This window comes from Manis pentadactyla, chromosome 14 (genome assembly GCF_030020395.1).
Source record: "Manis pentadactyla isolate mManPen7 chromosome 14, mManPen7.hap1, whole genome shotgun sequence".
Taxonomy (NCBI): Eukaryota; Metazoa; Chordata; class Mammalia; order Pholidota; family Manidae; genus Manis; species Manis pentadactyla.
This window is the reverse complement of record NC_080032.1, coordinates 39,511,200-39,527,440: the sequence shown is the minus strand read 5'-3', so window position 1 is coordinate 39,527,440 and position 16,241 is coordinate 39,511,200. Positions and strand designations below refer to the sequence as shown.

At 41.2% G+C, this 16,241-nt stretch overlaps 1 protein-coding gene across 12 annotated transcripts in view; it reads left to right on the top strand.

Annotated features, from left to right (window-relative positions):
• The window catches only part of RBMS3 (RNA binding motif single stranded interacting protein 3), a 1,308,700-nt gene that overhangs the window by 531,347 nt on the left and 761,112 nt on the right, over nucleotides 1–16,241 (top strand). For all 12 annotated transcript variants that reach the window (XM_057491391.1, XM_057491386.1, XM_057491384.1 and 9 more), the window contains one exon: nucleotides 5,329–5,502. In XM_057491391.1, the coding sequence (XP_057347374.1) occupies nucleotides 5,329–5,502 (174 nt within the window). The remainder of the gene's footprint in view (nucleotides 1–5,328; nucleotides 5,503–16,241) is intronic.

Genomic DNA, 16,241 nt, shown 5'->3' with positions numbered 1-16,241 from the left:
CGGCTCTGGCTCAGCCTGCTCCTCTCCCTCACTTTCTATTTCCTGAGCAGCAGGGGCGTCTTCGCCGTCGCTTTCAAGATCGCCCTCTTCCGGGCTATGTGTTGTGGAGGTGGGGCCAGAGCGGGCGGAGGCCCGGGTAAGAACAGGAAAGAGCAGTTTTTTAGGTTGTTTTTTAGGTTTTGTGGCTGTAAGCGGTTTCTTAGAGAGGCCCCTTTGCGAATATAATGCGGGACGAACTGGTTGAGAGACAACTAATTTTTGGAGATGGCAAGTTATTCTTTGTTCTACTATCTGTGCTATTAGGTCTTCAGTGCTGGTAGGGGGGCTAACAGGACCGGGAGCCGGAGGGGGTAGCGGAGGGGCCGACGGGGGCAAAAAGGCCGGGGCGCAAACATTGGGAGGCTGAATAGAGGGAGTGTAAGAGGCTCTTTTCAAAACTGGGGGTGTGTAAGAAGGGGGGTTAAGCGACGGGGCGGCAAGGGGCCAATCTGGGTTGTGATACTTGGCCGCTTCGTCTTCTAGTTCAGCCGCGTCTCCCGGATCTAAAGGCTCGCCATTTTGGCTCTTAGTCACGACTGGAAAAACCTTTTGTGTATCGACAAAGTCCGAATCTCGAGGGAGAGGCGGATAAATGCAACATTTGGGAGGGGTATCATGGAGGGCACCGAGCAAAGATGGTGTCGGGCTAGGGGAGGGGGATTTAGCTGATTTTGGGGCAGGGGGATCACTCGAAAGAGACGATTTTGAGGCCGCCCGAGATAGGGGGCGGAGGCAATATTCTGCCACTGACAAGAGTTGACGTTTATCAGGGTCAGTATTTTCAACAATATCTCTGATAAGACCCCAATAGGAAAATACTGAAACAGGAACAGAGTCAGGGCCGTTTTTGATAAGATAATCATTTAAATCTCTACCTACTTTCTGCCATTTTTTAGGATGAATTTCGGGGCCATTAATGATAAACCACGGACAGACTTCATCAACAAAAATAAAAAACTTTACCAAGTCTTTCTTTTTAACTCGAACTCCTCTCTCCCTAAGTGAACTTTTTAGGTCTCTTATGAAGACCGCTTCTTTACTTAATTTAGTTCCCATTTTCTTGTAAGGCGGCCGGTACTCACCAGGGACGACGACCTCCGTGAGCGGCGAAAGGCGTCTCCTATTGTTTCATCAAGAAGGGGTCTGGCCAGACGATATCTTACTCGGGGATCCGCCTGCGAAGGATCCGCGCCTCGAGCCCCACGTTGGGCGCCACTTGTCCCGTCCAGCGGGACCTAGTTATTTGTGGGGACGAGGGGGATCCGACCTGAAAGAAAATGGGGGCGAGAGAAGAGCGAAGGCAAGACAGTATTCTGATCAAGCCCTCAAATTTTATTGTAAGACGGGGGTAGATATACACCAGTGTTCAGGGGCAGAGTGGGCCATAGGATACTTGTAAGCAGGGGATTGGCTGCATAGCAGGGATGGCGCAGCGAGTTACATTCTGATTGGTATATGATAATGGGGAAGGAGGGGGAGAAGAGTATCTCTTGGCGCGCGCGGGCTTTCTTGTTGGCGCGCGCGGGCTCGCAGCTAATCTCCAGGAAGTGAAGCAGGAACCTCATGAACTGTGGCCATCTTGTTGTCTTTGTGTGGCTCCCAACACCTGATGACAAATGACTTTGAGCAGCTTTTCACCATGCTTACTGACCACCCCAATACCTTCTTTCATGCATTGTCCTTTCGAGTCCTTAACAGTAGGGTAGTCAAGGCAATTTGACCCATATTTTTTAGTCCCTGCTCCACTTGGAAGCAGATGCTTCTGACTCTCTTCCCATACCTTCTTGGCATTTACTTTCCCAGAATATGTCAAAAATCTTCTGAGACTTTCTACATGAAAACTTTGTTTTGGCCTATGTGTGGGGCAGGCCAGAAATGCCAGGGAATTAATGCTGCCAGGAGCAGCCCTCAGCAAATGATGAATGGGAATCAGAGGTTAATACCCCTGCCTCCTTTCACTTTAGAATAAGGTAAAATAATGCTGACGCATGTCCCACACTGTCTCCCAAAGCTACCAGTGGAACTGATCTTTAGGTCTCGGCAGGCAACTTACTCAATGAAGCAAACTCATGGGCTCCTCTTTTCTTGGTCACATTTCCTAGTCTCCTATTTATTTTCTCTAGGATCACTTCCAATAGGAACTACTGGCACTTAAGTTTTTGTGTAACAATCACATTCTGGAGAAATGCAACAGAGATATCTCTCACCAAAGGAGTGTGTTGGGTGATAAGAGCTATTTTATGAGAGACTAACAAAGAGGTTTAATGAGTTATCTGGTGAAGTTGTGACATTAATTTCCTGGGTAGCCACACAAATAAAGGGACCAGATAAATATGGCAGAAAATCAGTTGTCAGTGCCTTGTAGAAATAGAAGTTTCTGTGGGCTGGTGGCCGAGGGTTGGAATAGCCTTTTGATGTTCTTTGGGGTAAAATTAGAAAAAAAACTTAAATGAAAGACTAGAAGGCTTGAATTTTGCCTCACAGATAGTAGAGAGCCACTGAACATCCTTCAGAAGGGAGTAACACAATAAAAGCAGGTTTCTAGAAAAACTAATCAAGTGTCATTGTGGACGATCCATCGAGGCTTAAGGTAGAAGTTTCTCAAAATAGTTTAATATAAGCAGATAAAATCCTATAAATGGGCAGCGGTAATGGGAGTGGAAAGGACAACATGAATTCAAGAACTATTGAAAATATTTGATAGAATTTGGTGACACTGATAATAGAAGTGGAAGGACAGATAAATGAATCAGTGTTGTTCTAAAGCTTCAGGGCAGTTGGTTTCAAAATATTGCCATAACACTGACATAAAGAAATCATGCGGAGGTGAAATTTTAAAATAAAACAACTCATTTAATTTTATACACAGTAATTTAAATTTTTGTTCTATTTGTGGGGACTGATAGTTATACATCCATCTCCTGCAGATGTTTTAAGATTTGGGACTGGAATTGTGGAGAGAGTTTATACTGTTAAATTACATCTGAGAGTGTCATCTTCTTAGAAGTAATACATAAAGCTTTGGCCATGAATAAAATCAAAAAGGAGGAAAGTTAACAAGACTGAAGATCACAGAACTGAGGGTTAAGTGCTGGCCAAAGGACTTCCTTGGGGAGAACAAAGAGAAAGATAAGCAAGTAGGTGAGACCAACAGGTGCTCTCAGAGGGTCATGGAGTCAAAGGGAAAGATGTGGGAATAAACACTGATAAAGCCTTAAGAGGTCAGAGCAGATGAAGATTCCTTGAGCTGTGGAAAAGCTGATGCAGGATCTTGACCTCATTAAGCTCTCAGCCTGGTTGGAGAGCTGAAATGTACATATATGGGGAACACTACAAAACAAGGTAATCACATGCTAATGTGTTTGAGCCACGCTGTGGGAGCTCTGTGAGGGCACGGGAGCAAGGGGACAGCATAAACTACAGGCATTAGGAATGGGACTAAGCAAGAGGTTTAATCTGAGCATGAGCTTTGCCAAAGAGGGAGAGAAAGGAATTTGGAGGAGGAAGACCACATGAGTAAAGCCATTGAGGAGAGACTGATGCTTTTTGGGAGCATAACATAGGAAATGAAGGTACTTATAAACTTACTTATGCATTCACTACCTGCTTTCCCAAGAATTTTAAGGTCCCTGAACCAGTCTACATGTGAAAGGATGAAGGTCCCTAACCACATTCAGTCTTGAATGAGTTGCCTATAGAATCAACTGAGCTAATGAGAGGGATTAATTTCAGTGACTATAGATGCAGAGCAGAAGCCAAAATACTTTCAGGCCCAAAGGTAGTTTGTGAGCTGGGTGGGACAGGGGTGGGGTACACTCATTTGCTCTTTGAGATGACTGGGTATGTGTTCAAATAACAGGGCTTTTTAATATAAATATGGAGTTTCTGTACTTAGAGCCAAGCTCAGAGATCCTAATTTTATAAAAGTGCAGCATTGCTTCTCCAACACAGGTTGTCCTAGAGAGTATGCAGTATTGTACACCTCTGCTTTGTTGCACCTGTCCATCTCATTCAACTATTTTTTGGACACGTGGATAGACCGTATGGTTAGGATGATGATGGAATAAGGCTGGAGACAGATTGTCAAATACATTTGTCTACCTTAACAAGGCTCTGTTCCCTAGTTTTTTAATATTTTAAATTGTTTACCAGCAAATTACCAATTTCAATTATCTTTTTCTTTTCCAAATATTTTGAGGCTCTTAAGAGAAAAAGAACACTGCCTCACACCTTTGGACCGCTGAAGACCTTACCTTCTTTTGGTTACTCCAAGATGCCCAAACCTGTCTTCAGTAAAGCTGATCCTCTAAGTAGCTAATAGTATTGGATTCTAGTCCAATGGGAGCACAGTCTCATCAAAGTTTCTTCCCCACTGGGTTTCCTGAACATAATGTCAGTGAGATTAGCACATTTTCCCACTGATTAAGTTTGCATGTGCCCAAAGATTTATATGTAGAATTTATTGTGAAAGCCACTCACTTGAGGTATTGCAATTTGATAATATGAAGTATTCTCTGAAAAGAAGCTATTATATGCCTTATGTGCCATGGCCATCCAAGGACAAAGAAGGACAGAAGATACAAGTGAGTTTTGTTTTTAGTTCATTCTACCCTTTATACACTTATGAATGACCAGATATATTTAACATTTGGCAAAATGATATTTTCCTGCTCCTGTATTTTTAATTATATTGGTAGGGTGGTTGGGGGTAAATGATGATTTCAAATCCTTCATCATTTTACTGTCCTTGGGTAGTGGGATGGTGACACGTTGGAATAAGATTTCTCCTGTTGTCTCCCATGGAAGCAATAGACTGATGGAATTTCAAGACCATTTAGAGTCAGGAACCAATCTGTGCCTCAGTCCACTCCTCGTAAACCAAGACTCTTGTTTACTGCATTCAGATGGGATGAATGGTCAGTTTCTAAGGTGAATGCTGTAATGAAAGGAGTTTATGTAATTGGAAACATCACTGTTACTGTCACCACTAAAACATATCGCACTTCTGAAGGGTGGAGTTGCACATTGCAAATGGGAAAAAAAACTTTTCAATATGAACAGTTTCAATGAGCCTTTATGTTTTGTGATCCAGTCAAAACTCGAGTGGTGAGAAAACACTTTTAACCTTATCACAGCAATATTTAATGCCTCTTCTTAAGAAATCAGCCGTTTCCTTTAACCAGCTGAGTCCTGTGTCATGATCATACATGAGAATGCATGCTGCTAAATAGAATTGGCTTGGGTTTTATGCAGAGCTGTCTTTACATTGCGTTTTTTTCTTCTTGATAGTCTAGCTCCACAGTGAGAGCCTGTCAAACTAGTAAGTCTCGAGTGACCATGAGCCCTGGCTTCAGCTCCCAGTGGAACAGCAGCCAACCAGCCTGGAATACATACTCCTTCCCAAGGGCCAGCTTGCACTACCAGTCCCACACCAGCTACACCTACTGTACTGGACACCCTGCTGTAAGTCCCCTGTTCTTCTGCATTTATTAAACTGGATGCTTTATGCAGGTACATTTTGAATACACAGTTGGTATCTGCTATTAATTGGGCAATTTTTCCAAAACTATAAGTCTTCTAAGGCAAAAATATGCTGCTCTTGAGTAAAAGAGATGAGCAACAGAAAACGTCTTAAGTGTTCAAATGGCATATGTTTGGATGATCGTTACTAGAAACTGATGTTTCATTTAGGATCGTTACTGGAAATGGATGTTTCATTTAGAATGATTTCTAGGGGAAAATTTTTGGAATTGTGTTGGTGTGGAGACTGAATGTATGCATGGCTCTGGTTTTATTTTCTGGCTTCTTGGATGTTGCTTATGAATTTAGTGGTTGCTTTTGCCCTGGGACAGGGTGTCTTTCAAAATGACCCAGAGGAGTCAGTGGCTCCTGTACGTCCCCATCTTCATCCGTGCCTGTTGATGTGAGTTAAACAGAAATTAATGTATAGATATAAATTCATCAGTAGTCTATTTTCCAGTTTCCACTACACAGAACTTTGAGAATATTGGTGTAGGTGCTCAAAGCACAGGAGAAGTAAACCTTACTCGGGAGAAATGAAGTCATGGACTTTGAGAACCTTCTAGAATAGAGTACATGTTTCTGCCACTATGTTTTTTGTGTCTCGATCCAACCCTCATGAACTAAGATTTTTGTTATTGTAAATTGTGCTTGCACACTTGGAAAAGATCATGATGAATATAAGTTAGGAAGATGTCTGTTTGCTGCTGAAAAATTCAGATACAAGTCTCTGGGGTAATTAAACCTTGAAAGTGAGTCTTCATGCTGCTCCTAGTAACCCCTCCAATTGTCACTCATTGTGGACATGGGTTTTTCAGTCATTCCAAAGATGCATCGTGGACTTCTGCCCTTTGTAAAATCCTGTTTGCTTTTCAAGGTTCTAGAATTATTAAGTGTCCTAAGCTGCTAAATTGAGAGAATGTGTCTCAAATATCATGTCATAAAGTCGCTTTAAAGAAGACTCCAGAAATCCACTTAAAATGTAAATTGGTATAACTGTTAAAAGGTGATTTGGAAATAACTATCAAAATTTAAAGTGCGCACACCTTTGACTCAGTAATTAAACTGTTGGCATTTAATTGGACATGCATAAGGCTGTATGCACAAGGACAGTGCTAGTAACGTTTTTGAAATTACTTGGAAAAAGAACCTAAATAGCCTCATTCATTTTAATTCATCCATTCTTTCGAAAAAAATGATTAAGCATTCTTAGGATTTTATTTTATTTCAGTATTCTTCTAGGCGAAAAAGACATAGTGGTAAACAAGAAGACCCAGTCTTATTCTCATGAAGCTTCCATTCTAGGGATGGGGAAAGCTAGAAATTACATAAATAAACATGCAAATAAATAAAAAGAAGCAAACAAACCAGGGGTATATACAGTAGTGTTAAATGCTATGCAGAAACTCAAAAGAGGTTGAAATGAGAGAGAAGGACGGGGCGGCTACTTGAATTATAAAGTCAGCCAGTCCTAAAGAGGGAGGGCAGATGTCATCTGAGATCTGAATGGAAAAAGATTAACTATGCAGAATTCAGGAGGAAGAGAATCCCAAGCAGAGAAAACAGTGTGAAGGGCCTGAGGTAGGTGTGACCTGGATAATCACCATACAGAGAGAAAGCCATGGGCCTGGGGCTCAGCTGGGAGAGACCAGTCAGAAAGAAAGCGAGGGGCCAGAGTATGGAACACTTTGTAATCCAGAGTAAGGAAATTGATTTTATTTTATTTAGGCACCATGCAGAACCACTGGGGTATTTTAAGCAAGGAAATTCTATGACATCATTTAAGATTTTTAGCGCTCACTCTTACTGCTGGGTGAAGAATTTCCCATAGAAGAACAAGAAAGAAATCAGGGAATCAGGTTAGGAGGGTATTACATACACACGCACACACAAATATACACGTGCTGCTTGTTTGAATGGTTGCTTCTATAGAATGGGACTGGAGCTCTGCGGCAACAGGAAAACTTCTTGTATATCTTTTGATCCATTTGATGTTCATCATAACATAAAAAGAAAAGTTGCATATATTTGGCAATCGCATTTTCTTTAGTAACCAGTGGCATATTTGAAATGTCTTCTTAGCTTTTCCCTTCAGTCATTATTTGCCAAGCCAGATTCTCATTGGTCTCAAGGTTATCTAAAAGTAGCTGATATTTATTGAGTACTTAATTGTTTCCAAGCTTTGTAACCAGAAACTTTACGTGTATTATGCATGTATATATATTCAAAATAGCCCTCAGAGGTAGGTACTATTATTATCATCATTTTTAAAGATGAGTGAAATGAAGCTCAGAAAAATTAAATGTCCAGAATTACATAGCTAATAGTTTGACCTGAGATTCAAACATTGGCTGTCTTGCTTTCAACCAGCATTCTTATCCTTGCCATTGCATCCCTGTGTTTCTATCCCTACATGCTGAGGACAACTATTCTACCTGAGATAGAACTCTTTGACATCATTTAAGTGTGTGTGTTACTCCTTAGAGAAGTAATTGTCTTTAGAAATCTCGACTTTAGGTCTGGGGAAAGGAAAGGAAGAATGGGTATTATCCTATCTTGGAAACTCCTGAAATAAGTACAGGATATCCAGCCACTTTTTGTGCCTTAAAATCTAGGAACTGATACTTCTTTTTTTTTTTGTCACACCACTGAGAGTAAAGTGGATCAAGTAAGGAAAGTAGAAGCAGAAGATTGGAAAATCCTTAAAAAGTAGTCGTGGGTGTTATACTTCTGATTTCAAGGGTACTCTTAAGGGTCAACTTTAAAGTCTACTTGCCATTCTTCCATTATTTCAACATTTAAACTTTTCTTCCACATTTTGCTGCCATCAGATGGCGTTAAACTCTTGACTCTAAGATCAGTGCCTATTTAGCTCTCCTACTGCCTTGTGAAAGGAATGATATCATCTGAAAGTAAACCAGAGGTTCTGTATACGGAGACGCACAGAGCTGGTTTACGATAACCACATACAAAAATATGGACTGCCTCATTCATAATTTTTATTTGGGTCCTTTTTGCAAGCCAAAGTACTAGAGAAATAGTTTGGCTTCCAAAATATGAAAGTAGATTCCATAGTTGCCATGTAGTATAATATCCACAGAGGTTTTGTGGTTAAAACCACAGAAACGTAATTCTTGTCTGAACAGATTGCCAGTAATTTTTTTGAGTCATATAATTTAGTAGCCTTTAATGAAGCTATAAATGCTTTGCCTGTCTTGTGAGATTCTGGCCCTTTTCTCTAAGTTACTAGTTTGATTGAAGATTTCCAGATCTTAAACTCATTTCCTGGGGTTGCGAGGATGTCAGGCAATGTGATGTTTGTGTGGTCAATACCTGTGACTCAAAGGGCTCTGTTTTGTTTCCATTTCCCTGCAGCTGAAGAATCCTCATACCCCATGCATGTCTGGGCAGTTACCTTGAAATTGGTATCCCATAGAAATCTCAGAATGCAGTCAGGCCTCCCCTGACCAGGCCTCATGGCCTTGTACATTATTGTATTGGTTCCTAATGGCTTCTGTAACAAATTACTACAAACCTGGGGGCTTAAACCAACACATATTTATTCTCTTAGAGTTCTGGAGGTCAGAAGTCTGAGATGGCTTTCGATGAGCTGAAATCAAGGTGTTGGCAGACATGCACTCCCTCAAGAGCCGCTAAGGGGGAGTCTGCTCCTTTCCTTCTGTAGCTTCTAGAGCTGCCTCCCTTGCAATCCTTGGCTCATGGGCGCTTCTTTCATCTTCAAGACCAGCAGCAGAGCATCTTCAAATCTACTTCTGCTCCATCTTCACATTGTCTTCTCTGCCTGTAGTTGACTCTCTCTCTGCCTCTCTCTTGTAAGGAAATCTGTGTCATTACATTTAAGGGCCCATCCAAATAATCCAGAATAATCTCTCTATTAAAGAGCCTTAATTTAGTGACATCTCCACAGTTCCTTCTGCCGTAGAAAGTAACACTCATAGGTTCTGGGTATTAGGTTGTGGGCATCTGGTGGGCTATTTTTCAGCATACCACAACCATGATATTCAGTGATTCAAGGGCCACCTTCAGAGCCATTAGGTAATAATTTAGGGCTTTCTGAAATTGATGAGCCTTCTCACTGAGGCAGATGATAGGAGAGGGTTCTGTGAGCATAAGTTTAAGTTTTCTGAAACCCATTGTTTTTTTCCACTTCCAATGTGAGATGATAACTATCCCATTGGTACCCACCCCAATGCTTATCTTAAAGAAAATGTGAAGACAAGATTTTTGAAGCCCTACTAATGTTCAATCAATTGCAATAGTAAATGAAGAAAGCCTGCAAATGCAGAAACCATGTCTAGGTTATCTCAGATAATCTTTTCAACTTGGGATATAAAATGGCAAAAGGAAATATTCAAAATATTCAAGTAGCACAGCAATACAGCTGATTATGTAAGTCAAATACTAAATATACCATACTCGTTTTATTGCCAAAGGAAGTTAATAACATACCATGTAAATTTCTTACCTAGTCATATTATTTGTAACATATTTCATTCATAAAATAATTCTAATAAATTCCAAATAGTATACTGACTAGTGTGTTGGTTTTGATCTATCATTTGATACTTTTGCCAGCAGCTTAATGATAACTGTTTGCTTCATGACTTGACATGGGGAACTACATCAGATTTCCAACTACTCCTATGAATTGGTAACCATTAAGTGATCATGCTAATCATAAAAGAAGGGGATTCATTGGGATTCATTCACAATGGGATTCATTAGGCTGCCCTTCATACTAGCGCTCTACTCTCCCTACATCTGGTCCTCACTTGCACCTTGCTCTTCTCATACCTGAAATGATGTTACCGTTTGGGTAATCTTAGGGAGATAGAGAAGGGAAATGGAAAAAGATGGGGATTATCTGATACTCATTGCTGAGGCTAGCAGCCCGTGTATTATTTTCTCTTTCTCTGTTGAGAAAGTACAATATGCCTCTATGCCCTACTGAGGCTAATCAGGAAACAGCTTGTGCCAACCATGAGCCAGTGACCAGGTAGAACACAGCTAGTAATGAAGACAAAGTAGAATGGAATAAAGATAGGAAGAGAGAAAGAAAATTAAGTAATAGAAATGTGCTCATTGGTTGAAGTGGCCTGGAGGTGGTGAAGGCTTCTGGTAAGGCTGTTTCTCCTTCAAGAGAAGATAAGGTAGGTAAGGGAGGAAGAGTGGGCAGCCTGGTGCTAGATTTCTCTTTCTAAAACAATCAGCAAGGGAAAGGGTGGAGACATAGAGCTGTCTTGCTGGAAGACTGTCTCTTTTAGTCAGTGACTAGGTTTCTGGGAGTCTACCTCTCTAGGAACTTGTTGACAAAGCACTGGGACAACTGCCTTCCCTCAAAAGTTAAATTGTCAAATAAAGCAAAGGTTTCACAAACCTACCAGAAAGGACATCATCCCCAATGAAGGCTTATAGCTGTCCAGGGCAGTTGTCTATATCCATGACCTAGTAGACCTCCTAGCTGCTTCCAGAACCCAGACCCCACTTCTCCCCATGGGCAGGGACAAGATTTCTATTGGAGGTTTATGGATGAGACTATAAGAGGTTGCTAGTTTCATTTCTCCTATTTAAGGCTATATATGCTTCAAGGTTACCCACCAACTTTGGAAATCAGTAGCAAGTCCTTTGTAACAGATTTCCTATCTCTATGCTCTAATACCAAGGCTACAAAATGTCTTGGAATCACAGCTTATTTGTTTGTGGTCGAAATAAAACACACATGCTGGAGTTTAGGTTATTGATTCTTTTGTTGTTGTTATCCTGATTACTATTATTCTGCTAGCATGTGTGGAAGTGTTTCAATACTTTAACAACTGTTATGGCTGGACACTAGCTTAATAATAAACCTGCACAAATTCTTGGGGCTATGGAAAACTTTTTTAAGGAGTACAGAATATGGACAGTTTTCAGTGAAATACTGACTAGATCTTCAGCTTCCATGAATTCTCTTCTGTAAACTGATTCGCCTGATAACTTGGCAGTATTCCAATTTCTAGGGTCACCATATATCACAGTTTCCTGGCTAACACTTAATTCCTAGAGTAGTTATTAATAGGGCCCCCTTTTACTCTCAAAAATGGTGAAGTTTAGAAGATATATGGTGTGCCTACCACAGCCCTTTACAAAAGAAAACATACTCCTTACACATAAATCTTACTTTGATCTATAGCCTAGGGATGTAAAAACTTCCTAGAGGGCACCACCAAAGCAGATGCCTCATGTAATGATTAATCAGGCACCATAAACCAATGGGCCTTCCAGTCTTTCCCAGCTATATATACAAATATATCTGTGCCAAGGGAAAAGAATAAGATATCATGATCTGGAACTTATGTCTTTTGTAATTATTTAAATTCATAGTGAATTTTTGAGGTGACTTAAAACTAGTGTGGACAAAGTGAAGGTTCCTATGGCCAGGATTCTCACCTGGCCTCCAGGCGCCGGCTTGCTGCATGCAGACTCGCTCTGAGTGGGCAGGATTCTAGTGATTGACCTGCCACCTTGGGAATAAAGTTGGGTATAACCCTTTCACCCCAAGAATGTTCCGTTGTCATTCCTCAGTGTCACTGAATCCATAGTGAACTTGCCTGGGGCTGAAACCCATTGGCAAGACACTAGGAAAGAGCTTATATAATTTTTTAGCATTGTTCAAGGAACATGTGAACAGAGTTTGAAGACAAGTACTCAATGGTAATTTTTCCTAAACTATTTTTTTTTTCACATTGTGGAGGCTGCTCATAGTGAAAGAAGCTGCTCACAGCCCAGGACTTTGCCTCAAACTTTGCATTGCTGCTTCAAAGGCCAAGGGATTATATATCTTTGCACAGCTGTATCTCTTTCATATTGTATCACATCTAAGGTTATCACTCCCCTTGACCAAAATCTCCTATAAGACTCGATATACAAAACAGATAATAACGTGGTTACCTTCACTGAAGCTGCGGTAAAGAATTATATGAGTTGAGATTCTTCTGCTGCAGATAACAAAATATCTAACTAATGGGGGCTTCAAAAGGATGTATATGAACTGTCTTAATAAAAAGTGTAGATGTAGAGGTGCATATTTTTATTTGCGCAATGTAGCTACAATGACATCACCCAGCCCACATGCTTTTCTATAGTGTGACATTGCCATTCTCCTTCCAAGAAGTGTGATCTAAATACCCTTTTCTTAAATCTGGCTAGCCTCTATGATTCACTTCTGCCCAATGGAATGTGGCAGAAGTGATGCTGCGTAACTTCTGGGTCAAGGTTGGAAAAGGCCATGTAGCTTCTGTATGGCTCTCTTGAAAAGATTAGTTTCAGAATGCTTTCTCATAGGATATTCTCTTTCTGAACCCAGTCGCCACGCTGTGAGGAAGCCTAAGCCCCATGGTGTGGCCGTGTGCAAGTACTCTGATCAACAGTTTCAGCTGAGCCCAGCTTTCGAGTCTTCTCAGCCCACACGCCTGCTGTGTGAGTGAAGAAGCCTGCATTAACCCCATTCTCTTGCTGTTTGAGCCACTTCCTGGTGTATTTGCCTGCCTGTCTGAAGCCCCAGATGAGAGGCAACAGGAACAAACCACTCCCAATGTGTCCTGTGCAAATTCCTGACCCTCAGAACTCTGAGTCCAGAGTGGTTTTAAGTCACCAATCCTGGGATTGCTTGTTACTCAACAGTAGCCACTGGAACAACTGAAGTTTGGTGCAGCAGTTGGTCAGCATCATCAAGGAGGTAGGCCCTTCTTTCCTCTCTGCCATCCCCAGTGTGTTGTGCTGTTGCCTTTCCATAGCACAGGATGAAGCCTACAACTCCAAACATTTCTCTTATTATTGGGCAATAATAATGCCCCAAGAAGGAAGCAAGAGAGAAGGGGATTTTCATCTCTACTATTGTTTTATCAAGGAGGAGAATCTTCCCCAGAATGTCTTTGGTAGATTCCCCCTTATGTCATTGACCAGAACTGGTTTTCTTGCTTAAATTTAGACTAATAAGAGGCAAAAGAAAATAGACCTTCCAATATTGATCTAAATCATGCATGCTGAAATCTCCTGGGGAATCTTTAAAAACAAGAGCAAAATAATCCCAAGCTTAACCCCCAACCAATGAAAGCAGAACCTACTCATGTGATTCTTCTGCACAATCCTAGCTGAGAATCATTGGTTTGCAGCTTTGCCACTAAAGTGTGGTCTGTAGACTAATGGTATTAGCATCACCTGGCAACTTGTTAGAAATGTACTGGTCTAGACCTACTAAATAAGAATCTGCATTTTATCAAGATCCCCAATTTATTTGCATGCACATGAAAGTTTAAAAATTCCTGGTATAAGCAAATGATGATCTGTCCCTTGGGGCCAGGCATATTGTTATCTATTAAATTCAAAGTTTATTAAAACAGAAAAAGGGAAATGACTACTGGAAAGCATCCAATAGTGTTGACTTCAGGGGCCCAAACCTGTATTATTTTGCCTGCCTCAGTACACCCTGAGGCATCTCCTTAGAAGGTTAAGTCTCCTTGGAACACAGATTTAAAAATCACACATTAAAAGCTAATCCCTGCCTTCATATACATAAAACCAGGCTTAAGTTAGCTGTGGTACTTCTTCAATACCAGTTGCTGCTCATTTGCTCAGGAGCAAGGAGAATATGCTTGGTCTACCGTCCTGAACTTTTCCCCTTCTGCGTGATCCTTCAGGGACTAAGGCTCGTTTCACTGAAGCATGCTTGCCTCTTGACTGTACTTTCTTGGTGTCTAGCATTCATATCTGCTCCCTAGAACAGCTGAGTCCCAACTGTGACCCCCCTCAACCCTCTTCAGCTTTGAATGAGGTCATGTCTTTATTCAGGAAACAGTGAGTACGTGCTTTCATCGGGACATTGTGCTGGGTGGGCACAATGTTAAGAGGTAGGGTAGAAGAGGAAGAAACTGGAGAATGGTACAGTGTCCATATTTTCAAGTTGCTGGAAAGGTGTTGGGAAGAGATTTAAGGGAACAGACTGACATTAGATGTGGTCTCAAGGCTCTAAGCCAGGGGTTCTCACCTGCTAACCGTGAACGCTTGAAACGCTGTATGCTGAGGAAACTGCGGACAGGAAACGGTTAAGCATTTAGGCTCTGGAATCAGACTGACTTGGGTTCATATCCCAGTTCTTCTGCCTAGTAGCTGGATGACATGGGGCTAAGTTACTGCCCTTCTCAGTGTCTACTTCCTTTTCTATAAAACAGGAAAATGATAACCTACTTCCTCAGGTCATTGTGAGAAGTTAATGATATAATACATGGAAAGCTGTTTAAAAAGGTGTTTTCTTTATGAACCACTGAAAATAGAATTTATATTAAAATAGGAAAGAAATCAATTGTTTTCTTAGATATCAGAAAAGGCTGACCGACTCCCAGTTGGCACTATTGGATGGCATCTTCTCTAATACCCTGGGATTCAGGTTTGGAATTACTGAGAGACTCTCAGGTACACGAAGATGTCTTTATGTGTCCCTGGCAATGTCAACTTTTCTCCTCCGTTTGCTGCTGAACAGCCTGCTTTAGTAGACACGACCAGGAAGGCATGACTTTCCTTGAGTTGGTCATATCTAAGGAAACCTAAGATCTAACTGCTGTTTGGTGTGTATGGTTTTCTCCCCAAAGGTAGCATTTTCCAGATAAGACTGGATTCCTGTTCTGCTTCTCCCTCCTGACCTTTTAGCTCCCATCATATAAAGAGCTGAGGCTTCATGTGGTGCCTTTCATGCCCTTTGTTCAGTTCCCAACCATGAGAGTCTTCTTGCCTTCCCCTGTCCCATCTCCAGAATGCATGGCTTACCGCCACTTAATTCTGAGTATCCAAGAGATGTTCTGGGGCATGGATTCAGCTGTGCATCGGGCTTAGTCCATGCCTCCTGTGGCAGAAGTTTGAATTTCATGAGACATTGTGGAAATGTCTCCAGGAAGGACCTCATGCTGCTCAAACCTACCTCTGATAACTCTCAGTTTTGTATGTTCAATTTTTTAAAAGTCCCTACCTTGATAATTTTTAAAGATTAACACTGACATCCATTAAACTCAATACAGCATCACATTAAATAGTAAATTTTAAAAGCATCAATGAAATGTTACCTTACAGAAGTAAACTAGTTTCAAAGACTTGAGTTGATAGCATGGCATCTTGTTCAGTTTGGTTATTATCACTGACATGAGATTAAACTCACTTTATCCCATGGGATCTGATACATGAAAAGAACTTTAAGAAAAATAAGTGTCACCAATGTTACAAAAAGGCTCAAGAGATGGAAAGGTTTTGGCCTATGATCAACACTGCTCTAAATGCTAGGGCTGACATAATTAACTGGATTTATTCATTATCTATGTGAGTAAAGCCTCCTACGCTTTTTAAGCTGAGTCTTTGAAAGAAAAAAGAAAAGGCAAAATGCGCTTCCATTGTAATGAATCCCTTTTGGACAGAAAAAAAAAATTTCAAGTTCAAAAATGCTTCTGATCAGATCCCCTCACCCTTTGAGGGAGGATGCATTTTATCAATCACTTTGATGAAGGTGTGATCGATGCTGTCTCTTAAGGGCAAGCTTTGCAGCAATCGCAGGGAGTAAACTTGGACATGTCCGCTTATCAGCTCAGCTCACTGGGACACCTTCTTCCTCAGTCATGAATGAGGACCCCTTACAGCTGCGT